Source organism: Triticum dicoccoides, chromosome 7B (assembly GCF_002162155.2).
Source record: "Triticum dicoccoides isolate Atlit2015 ecotype Zavitan chromosome 7B, WEW_v2.0, whole genome shotgun sequence".
Lineage (NCBI taxonomy): Eukaryota > Viridiplantae > Streptophyta > Magnoliopsida > Poales > Poaceae > Triticum > Triticum dicoccoides.
The window spans coordinates 16,501,228-16,512,309 of NC_041393.1; the positions used below are offsets into that span (position 1 = coordinate 16,501,228).

General features: G+C 47.0%; 1 protein-coding gene and 1 pseudogene across 1 annotated transcript in view; one reads left to right on the top strand and one right to left on the bottom strand.

Annotated features, from left to right (window-relative positions):
• The window catches only part of LOC119338510, a 13,973-nt gene extending 9,788 nt beyond the window's left edge, over positions 1-4,185 (bottom strand). Inside the window, exons 1-6 of the mRNA XM_037610833.1 lie at positions 3,951-4,185; positions 3,085-3,259; positions 2,703-2,958; positions 2,370-2,598; positions 2,142-2,292; positions 1,826-2,011 (exon numbers count right to left, since the gene is read on the bottom strand). Coding sequence (XP_037466730.1) covers positions 1,826-2,011; positions 2,142-2,292; positions 2,370-2,598; positions 2,703-2,958; positions 3,085-3,213 — 951 coding nt within the window. The 5' untranslated portion in view covers positions 3,214-3,259; positions 3,951-4,185. The remainder of the gene's footprint in view (positions 1-1,825; positions 2,012-2,141; positions 2,293-2,369; positions 2,599-2,702; positions 2,959-3,084; positions 3,260-3,950) is intronic.
• Positions 4,186-6,463: 2,278 nt separating this feature from the next.
• LOC119338511 lies at positions 6,464-7,790 on the top strand (annotated as a pseudogene).
• The last annotated feature ends 3,292 nt before the right edge of the window (positions 7,791-11,082 follow it).

Here is an 11,082-nt window from a genome sequence, read left to right on the forward strand (position 1 = left end):
GCCTAGACATTTTTTGATGATGATGGTTTGGAATTGTTAACTAAGTAATATAGGAGTAGCATTTCGGTATTTATTCTAGACAGTCAAATAGAAGAAGATTGATTTGGTCTTTTTGGAGAACAAAAAAAGTGTTTTTTTCTCTTACGGGTAGAACAAAAAGGCTGGTAGTATAGAAAAAGATTGGTTTTTTCTGATCCTCAAAAAAAATCGTTTTTTTTCTAGTGGGCTGAATCTGTGCAGCAACAGAAATGTCTAGCTGGGTTGTGGGTGGGCCGAGTGGGGGACAGAGTGGTCAATTCACAGTGAGGGGCATTGGAGGTCGCGATTAGGGTTTCCACACGCCGCCGCCGCCGCATGTACACAAGGTGGAACTTGTTTAGTACCACCTCACTTACTCAAGGGATAGGTGGGTGGTGCTCTACTACAAAAGAGACGGTGGGGGCGAGTAGGCGGAAAGCAAGTGGCTTGGGCGGCCAAGCACAACACATGCATTGAGCTCATAAATATAAAAATGAAAAAGAAAAGTCAAACCCGATGGGTGCCCGAATGGGTCGGGTTACCCGATGGGTTGGGGCATGGGTTCGATTCCAGACCCATGGGTAGGGTTGTGGGCGAACTATCGACCCAATTGTTATTCGGGCATGGGTTTGGGAGAGGTTAACCCGACCCGATTGCCAGGTTGAATTGTAACTAAGTGAGGTTGCATTTAATGATTTTTGGCTCATACAGTCATACTTGCACGTGATTGGTTGAGTAATGTTTTTCCCTATGATAACATGCAAGAGTTGTATGTTAGATAAGATACAACTTTGATCTCTCCTTATTAACTACAGTGCCACATCGGCATTTTGTCTATGAACGTGCTAAGAAACTTGCATCGTGAAAGGCCTGATGGCTATATGAACTTGCCATGTCATTTAGAGCTATCATCTATAACCTTCTCTCTATCTCTTTTTTACATTTGTCTAGGAGCACGCGTAGAGGTGGGTCCTTTCATGAGAGCCCACTCCCCTAACTTATTCATGTCTCTCCCTTTGATGATAGGCAAAAGTGTCACAGCTATAAGCCATTTATTGTACTTCCTCTAATTAATGAAACATGCAAAACATCCAAGTGCATTGTTGCCAGATTTTTTGGCAGATACCGTAAGATTCTTATGGTGATATCTTTGGCCATTTAATACCTTACCAAACAATTATTTTTACCTTAATTATATCCAGAATTATGCTCTATCAACCAACGGCTCAGATTAAAACCTCATCTTACCTTGAGGAAGGTAAGGTGGAGCATGTTAAAAGAGCTCAATCGAAGAACAATTAAAGAACTAACCATTTGAGTATTAAACATGTTTAGCCGCATAAGCTCGCTAGTTGGAAGTGTAATAGAAACTACTAAAAACATTTCAAAAGATATAGAAAGAAATAAGTATATTTTTGTTAGATGTTTTGAAGATTGTGGATTATATTAATTCACACGAAAGTCGTACAATCAAGAATAGAGGGGAGCTTGACCTGAATGAGGAAGGTGCTATTAAGGCTCAGTGCTGCTCAGGACTGAGGAAGCCCTCAAACGCTTTAACAAAACTCTCTCCATCTCCAATTTATAGACCATCTGATAGCACTACGCGAGCTAGCCAGCGGCTATATACAGGATGAAATCACAACTACTGTCGTGGCTATGGACAATAACTTTGTAATAAAAGGCTACTGTTGCATCTTGCAATGCAGAACTCAGACTAGATTTATATTCTAGTAATACTTTGAAACAAACATCATGCACATGTGAAAAGGGAATCGTGGACAGAAGTAGTGACAAATATAGATACCTTGCTTGCGGATGAACTTTTGGCATTATCTATTTTATCCAGCTCATCGACAATCTGGGTTATAGTAGGCCTCTTTACTCGGTCAGACTCCACACATTTTAACGCTATTTCGATGCAGGTCTTAACTTCATGTGATATATCTGCCGACATTGTTGCCTGCAGCCTTTTCCTCCAATATTCATGTACCTTAAAAGTTGAAACAGAATGCAGAAAGGCGGCATCCAGTCATATCACATAGGGGTCAGACACAGAACTTAACAGTATTTGTGAAAATTGAGGCTCCTAATGATATGCCAGCTAGGTTTTTTTTCCTTACGAGCTCAATAAATAGTTCGGAAGACGTATGTGCACACCGGGAGTAGCCACTCCGTCCTGCCATTATCTTTATGACTATAACGCCCAAACTGAATATGTCAAACTTTGGTGTTATAATTTGTTTATTGATGTATTCTGGTGGCATGTATCCACTGCATGGTAGCATGAAAGACAATTAGTTTTGAAGTTGAAAAATAAATTGATTAATTCTCATTAGGGATTAACTCACAGTGTTCCTATACATGTTTGTGTGACACAACTTTGCACTGAAACAAGAAGTCTCGATAAACCAAAATCTCCAATTTTTGCTATCATATCCTCATCCAGCAATATATTTTCTGGTTTTAAATCCAGATGGTAAATAGGATTTTTGCAGCCCGTATGAAGGTGCTTTAAACCTTCACAGATCCCTTTAATTATTCCGTAAGACATGGACCAATTAAGTCTGCAAGGTTCATCTGTGCAAGAAACAAAAGGTGTATATTAACAACGCCAAATTTAACATCATTTTAACAAAAGGAGTACATGCAAAACAAGTAGTTTAGCTATAGCGGCACCATACCAGAAAGATGATCCTCAAGGTTCCCCTGTAAGTATTCTAAGCAGAGAGCTCTTTCGTCACATCCAGCAAAAACACGTTCTCCATTGTACTCAGCTACTCTATTTTGTGTTTCATAGCAGTAACCAATTAACTGTACTATGTTTTGATGTTGTACCCCCATGAGATTCAGAACCTCATTCTTAAATTGTTCGTCGCCAAGTTCTGGCGGGCAGCTAAGCTTTTTAACAGCAATCTCTTCCCCGTTGTCGAGGACTCCCTGTCAAAAATCTCCTACTTATGATTATGCAATATATGGAAAATGGGTTCTAGCTTGTTGCTAGTGCTGCGTTAGTATTTGTCACTTATAAAATGTATAAATTAAGGATTTAAGTGATAATCATACCTTATAAACTATTCCAAACCCACCACGGCCAATTATACGCTTCTCAGAGAAATTGTCTGTGATGTCTTGCAAGAACTTAAGTGTAAACACCCTTGCCGTCTTACTTGTATGCTGCAACTTGTTCTCCATGAGTACCCCGATCTGCTGCTATGAGTGACTAGCTTCGACGTCCCAACTATATAATATAACACGGAGATCGTTTCGTATCGTTAAGAGAGAGCAAGAAAAAAAAGGCATTCGCTATATCATGAAAACACTTGTTATCTCAGTATAACGTGCACCAATTCCGTCACTTACTCAGACGTACACTTGGCACTGGAGTCTTTTTTATTTGCCTTTTCTTTTGTTAAATAAAAGGCCTAATAAGTAGGCTTCCTTTTAATAAATAAAAATTACTACATGAAGTTACTGCCCTGAAATAAATTGCACAACTAGTACTCAGAAAAACAAGTGCAGTAAGCAGAAACGCAAGTAGGATAAAATCACTATAGTTCAGCATCTTAAATTTACGTTTTAGAGAAGCGCCGCCGTTTCAATTTGGATTTCGGGATTCGGGCGATAAGGTGTTAGGACCTGACAGTGCAGACCTGAGTAGCAGCAAGACCGACAGGGCAGAACCAAAAACCGAAGCTCCCTCGGCCTCGCTAGCTAGCGGAGGGACGGAATGTTGTCTTGTACTGTAGGAGTAGTTTGCTAGCTAGCTAGCCCTCTATTCTATTTCCTTTTATCGTGGATCTTAGACATTGCAAGGCGTATCTGCAATCTGAGAGTGTGTGTTTGTGTGATCGATCTAGATCTCGGATCCTAATAAAGCTTCTTGGAGGCAAAAAAATTAGTAGTAGAAGCCAGAGTTTGCGTACACCAACCTGGAGATTGAACCAAGACCTGCTGAAGTTCTGAAGGTGGAAGAAGCTAGCAGAGCTCACAGAGAGGGACGAGACCACTTGGACGAAGTCGACGATGCGCGCCGAATGAAATTGTAAGAATGAGCAAGAATTTCAGACAGAGTCAACCTGATAATTGTAAGAATGAAATTTCAGACAGAGTACAACCATCAGTTAGTTTGCATCAGGCAACGAGGGGGAAGGTGGGACGAAATTTCCTTTGGTAGCCAACCCAGATGCTCTCCACCGAGAAGGGCCAGTTTTATATTGGCTCACGACAAACGCGACATAATGGACAATAGTCAAGTGGTGGAGCGCTTTAATAATGGGGAATGAGCAAGTGCTGGTCTTTTACTCAATGTAAAATACGATGTCTTTGTCTAGCGAGTCGCATTAACTAATTTATCTCATGGTACTCCGAATTATACGTGGGCATATCTAGGGCAGGGCCGGGCCAAAAAAGCACATTGCTAAAAACATAGGCCCGAGCCCGGCCCCGGCCCGACCATCGGGCCTACAAAATTGGGCCCAAGCCCGGCCTAAGCCTGAAAAGGCCTGACACAACCTGGCCGGGCACGTTTCTGCAGGCCCGAGCCCGGCCCGATTAGCCTGTCGGGCTCAACTTCTCGGCATGAGCCCGGCCCGATGGCACACTGGGGCTCAGCCTGGCCCGGGATTTTCGGGCCGGGTCGAGTCGGGCCGTCTGGGCCGGGCTGTCCATGGCCAGGTCTAGTCCGAATATATTCGACGAGCAACTAAACAAAAATTGACGAGAGCATCACAGCTTTAATTAGCAAGTTGGCCGGCATCATGATGGTTAGAGCATCTTCAGCTGCGTCCCCAACAGGCCCCCCAAGCGATTTTTTAGTGTTGGCGCCTAAAAATCGGCCTAGTCGCATCCCCGGGATCTTGTTTTTCGCCGGATTGGGCCGAAACTGGCGCCGGCGGACCCAGACCGAACCCGGCACGCTGGGGGCGCCCGGAGACGCCGGGGCAATCGTTTTTGGCGCGAAATAACAGCGGGCCCGCCAAGTCAGCGACCCACGCCCTCGTCGTCCTCATCGTCTCGGTTTCCCGCGGGGAATCAATGCCAAGGTTGCCGTCGGTCAGGCTTCCATTGATTCCTATGAACGGCGTGTGTGCGTTCGTAGGGGTAAGTGTATGCGCGTGTATATGAGCGTTTGCGTCTGTACTGTGTTCAAAAAAAATCCCCTGAAAAAAAAAACCAACGCATGAACGCTCGCCCCTCGAAATTCCAGCGCAAAAAGAAAAGAAGCTTCTTGGAAATTTAAAAATAGCACCCATAAATCCATCCAGGATTTTAGAAGGAAAAATCTCAAGGGGGCAATATAATTTGGTGAGCGAAATTGCACTCGCGCGCATGCATACACGGCCGGTCCATTTGTTCCTTTTTGTCGGTGATCTTGCATGCAACGCTGACTTAATTCCTTAAGATCTTATTTAATTAGCCTTCTTCATACCATCCATTAGCCATGTCCGTTCCTCCATCGCATCCAAATTAGGAGCGCCATCGTATCGCATTCATTTATCGAGTTTTGATTTTTTTTCCTCTCGATTTGATTGGCACGTGCATCGATCACTTGATTTCTAGAGTTGATTTCTTTGCTCCCTTGTTTCTTGGTTCTCGAGGCTTGTTGATAGGCAACGTATGAACGTATATAAATCGGTAGAGTTGAGGTAATAGCACCCCAGATCCTTGAACTTGTCTTTTATGTGATGGTTTGGTCCTTAAACTTGTAAAAGTGGATTATTTGGTCCTGGAACTTGTTCTCAAGGTGCACATTTGGTCCTGAGCCAATCAACAACAGGCAAGTGGAGCCAGCTGGGCGGAGCCGGTCAACACCGCATTTTTTGCATTTAGCCCCTTTATGTTTATCGAAATTAACACGCTGGTACCTCTGCTGGAGTGGATAGCTAGCTCTCTGTAGCCTCGCCTCGACCCACCCATGCCAGCTGCTCGATAACGGGGACGCGCAGAGGGACACGTCGACCGAGGTGCCTAGGCTCGGCCGGGGACGGGACGGTGGCGCCGTCGTGTGGCGGCAAGAATACGGCCGGGAGGTACTCATCGGTGTGGCACACGAAGGTGGAGCGGCTGAAGTGCCTCACCAGCCTCTGCCTGCCCTGTAAAGACCAACGGCTCACGGTGCCAGAGAACAAACCGCATGAATGCATGCATGCATCGACGACACGGAGGAGGCTTGTGCGTGCGTGCACGTTCGTTACCTACGTGGCGCCGATGTTGATGATCTTGCCGCTCCGAGTGACCGGTTCCAGCCACGTCCGTGCAGGGCGTAGTGCAGCCCGCGCGCCGCGTCGGCCGTCGTGAGGTTGACGAAGGCGTACCCCTTGTTGCTGCAACGCTGCCTGCTTTAATTTGCACGCTGCAAAACTGAAGAAAATCGTGACCGTGGAGTTTTTGAACTGCTGGAAGATTCATTCAGGCTAGAAGACCAAACTAACTAAAGTTATGCATGCTTTCATTGGTTGTTTTTCCCCTGGCTTGCTTTGGTTGTTTGTTGCTCGAGGAGCTCTTCGCCGCGCTACGCCTGCCCCACACCCTCGCCGGCGTCACGCTCCTCTCGCTCGGCAACGGCGCGCTGGTCGGCGCACTCTTCGTGACCACCGTCGTCGCCGGCGTCGTCGCGCTCGCTGCCGTCGTGGAGATGCGCGGGTTCGTGCGCGACCTCTGCTTCCTCTTCTTCGCGCTCTGTAACCTCGTGCGCGTGCTCGTGAGCGGCGCAGTCAATGTCTGGGTGACCGCGTCCTTCGTGCCCATCTACGTGGCCTACTCGTCCTCGTCTGGACCTTCCAGTGGCGCACCCCGACCTCGCGGCGTCGCTCCTCCTAGAGGACGACGATGACGACGTACCTCCCTTGCCGTCCTACTCCTCCAAGATCGCGCAGGCTCAACGACAGTAGCCTGCCTGCATTACCTCGTGTCCGAGCTCCGCATGCCGTTGTACCTCCCGCACCGCCTCACCATCCCGGACATCACCGCGCACCGCTGGTCTCGGCCCTGCGCCGTGGCCTTCGCCGCGCTGGCGCCTGTGCTCTTCGCCACGACATGGACCTCGCACAACCCGGCGAAATCATCCTCGCGCCACGCCGCCACCACAACAGAGACGACCACGCGATCCTCCTCACCGGCGGTGTCCTTGGCCTCCTCCTCGCGGCCCTCGCCGCGGCCACAACGGACGCCGCTTCCCCTCCCCACGGGCGCCCGCGTGCCGTGGCTGGCGGTGGGGTTCCTGATGAGCGTACTCTCGGGCTCTGGGGTCTGGGCGTACACCCTAGCGGTGGCCATCGGGTACCATACATGGTGGGCGTGAAGGCGAGCATGTTGGGCGTGACGGTGCTGGCATGCGGAGACTCGTTGGTCGACCTAGTCTCCACCGTGGTGATGGCGACGCACAGGGGCCCCGACGGCGCGCAGATGGCCGTGTCATCGTGCTGCGCCGGGCCGCTGTTCAACACGGTGGTGGGGCTAAGGCTTTCGCTAACGCTGGCGGCGGGCGCGCAGTACCTGGCGCCGTTCACACTCCCGGCGGACGAAGCGGTGTACGAGACAGTGGGGTTCCTATGCACCGGGCCGGCGTGGGTGCCGACGAGGGGCATGCGGCTCGACCGGGTGCACGGGGTGGGCCTCATCATCATCTACCTCACCTTCTTCGGCGTCCGCGTCCTCGACAGCCTCGGCCTCTGGTTCGAGTAGCGACGGCAGCAAACAGAGGAAGCTGCTCTGCTCCCGTCAATGGCGACCACTGTCCACTGATGTACGTAGATGGAGGATGATAGTTGATAGATCAGATGCTTGTACAGTCGTAGTAGCACTAGCTGGAGTAGGTAATTACCGATGGATTAGTTAGTGGTGTAATTGTTGCTTGTTTTGGTTGGCATCAAGATGATTTCCCCGCGAGTTGAAATCGATAAACGACAAGGAGCTAAATGCAAAAGTGCGACATTGACCTGCTTGGTCCAGCTGGCTCCACTTGGCTGCTCATGATTGGCTCAGGACCAAATGTGCACCTTGAGAACAAGTTGGAGGACCAAATAATTCACTTTTGCAAGTTTGAGGACCAAAACATCACATGCAAGACAAGTTCCAGGACCTGCCGTGCTATTACCTCGGTAGAGTTTGATGAAAGAATCGAGGTGGGACTATTTGACAACAAACCCTACTAATTTGTATTCTTTCCCAGCTGGTTGTGCCCCTAACCTATAAAAGGGAGGGTCGAGAGTTCCAATCCCACACGCGGTCTATTAATTTTTGCTGGTCGCTCCCCTTTAGTGGACAAAACCTTTAGTGGGCAAAAAATAAAGGATGTGTAGCAGGCCCAGCTAGGCCCACCGGAGAGCGCCGGCCCAGGGCATATCAAGTACGAAGATGTGCGACGGTAGCCAGGAGTATTAGTACCACCTTGCGTATATGTTTAAATTCAAACTAAAAGCATAAATTCAAGGGAGGAAGCGTATTGTGACGGCGAACACGACAAAGTCAATGCGTGCTTTATTGTTACTAGTAAACATGCCTGTGCGTTGCAACGGGAAAAAAAAAATAATATTGCCCCTAGCACAATAAGCATTGCTCGAGACCCCTACAGGTGCGTGAGGGCCGTGTACGTCAGGACACCGGTGAGGGAAATGTCCCGTGGAAGCAGGTGGAAAATAATAGTGGAGGCCATACATAAACCTAGCTACTGGCTCAATCTCATAGGAACAACCACCTGATATCCGGCTATCCCGACTAATGTATTCACCTTGATAGTTGTTTCTTGACCTCTTCTGATAGCTTCCTCGTCCATCCTGGGCCCTACCATCGATGCCTCCTCGGTCCAATCTTCTTTAATCATGTTCGTCTTTTATTCCTTCTTCTTCTAGTAACTCTCACTTTATAGATGCATTGGTTGCATCGTCTCTATCCCTGAAATCCACATGTTTAGATTAGTTCCAAAATTTTGCAATCCATAAATATAAGGATTTGCCCCCAAATAAAATGACATAGCAATTCAAAATCAAACATCTGCACATGTAAAATGGGGAGAATTTAAAACCTCGAAAAATGCATTAAAAATGCTGAAGTAAATTCCCTTAAGAGCTTCTGAAAAGTCTCAATGTATATTTAAAAGATTTTTGGATGGACAACCCTTTCAATATGATTTATTGAACAATAAATTCAGTTAATTCCTATGAACCATGGCAGGCTGAATCGAGAAATTGTGGCATGGGAGGTCGCTCATGAGAAAAGAAAACATGTATCTTTTGAGGATCACGACATCAACTCATGACATGGGGTATAATTCCGAGTAAATATATCTGCCCTTTGCTACTTTCTTGAAGATGACATCTTTGATACTCGACATAATACCTATTGAAAGCAAATAATGTGATTAGTTTTGGAGAATAATAGTTGGATAAAACATATGATGCTATTGTTTTCATTACGGAGTTATGTACCAGTGGAAAGCAACTCTATGCATGTCCTCACTCTTAATAATCTCATGCCAAGATTGCATCAACATCCAATTCTTTCAGTCTGACACGCAAATAAACTTTTATGAACTATTGGATGGAAATAATTTGAACTAACGGATAATTTTTTCCATTCTTTCGGAATAACAAAAAAACTATCACAAGATTTCTTTTCCAGACTGATCAATTGTTTGGAATAACGAAAAAACTAACAACTATTCGAAGAGAAGAATTACCCAAAAATCTTAGGAGAACTATTTGAGTGAAGCTTTCAGAAATATATAAAACCATCTAAGTTAGTCCACGTGAAATCAATTCACATACTTGGCATGTAGCCGACAGTTTACCTTTGATAGACTATAAGCAATTAACATTAGCAAATAGTAATATTCTTCTTGTTAAAGATGGCAAACAAAATCCACCAGAAGTTGTTAACTTATCATGCAATTTTATGTTTGTGTATCTTGTCCACAGAAGGTTTAAGCAACTGTCAAGTTTGGCAATTCAGCAAGTTGAGGCTATATGGCGACTTGGAAAATAACACGCGGTGCCGAGTAATTTACATCATGATTATGCACTCTCACAGGGAGCAACACCAAGATATGCTCTACCCCACAGGCGACCATGGTCCGCACGATGACCGAAGGTGTTGTGAATAGGTTTTTGAGCTCCGCGAAGGCCGAGATGCTTCAAAAGAACGAGACGGAGATAAGATGTCCGTGTCGAAGATGCAAGTTGAAGAGCCTTATTGCGGACCTGGATTCCAGGCAGGTGCGGGACCACCTGCTCTTGCGTGGTTTCATGGATGGCTATCAGTGGCAAGGTGATGAAAATGACTACGAAGTCGTCCATGGGGGCCAGGCAAGAAATGAGGAAGGGCAGCAAGACAACCACGGCGGCTCGGGTGGGCGAGAAGGCGAAGAATCTCCAGGACATGATCACGACGGTGATGCTGTACACAGTCATCATATAGAAGATGCAGGACATGATGATGAGGAAGATGCCGGAGCAGACGAAGGGCATGATCATGAAGATGAAGATGCCGGCGGAGCAGACGACGATGGACCTTCGATGGGCTGGGTGCAGGACCCTCATATTCAAGAGCTGCTTCTCAAGCAGACGGATAACGCAAGAGCTGCCGCCCGAGAGAAAGCCAAGCTGGATCAACTGGAGATAGACGCGGTTACTCCATTGTATGAAGGATGCAGGCCCGAGGATACCCGCCTGAAAGTAACGCTCATGGCTCTGGAGATGAAGGTAAAACACAAAATGACTGACGCATGCTTCGACGAGAACATGTCATTCTGGCACGAATGTCTTCCCAAAGGGAACAAGTGCCTGACCAGTTTCGAGGACGCGAAGAAAATCGTGTGTCCTCTGGATTTACCGCACGTGAAATACCATGTGTGCATGAACAATTGCATCATTTATCAGGACGAGCACGTGAAGTCTACCATATGTCCGGTGTGCGGCGTCACTCGGTACAAGAAGAAGAAGAAAGCTCCTCGAAAAGTGGTGTGGTACTTTCCGATCACTCCTCGTCTGCAGCGGTATTTGGCGGACCCTAAGGTAGCAAAGCTCCTGCGTTGGCACGCGGATAGAGAGGAGAAGAAGCCAGAAG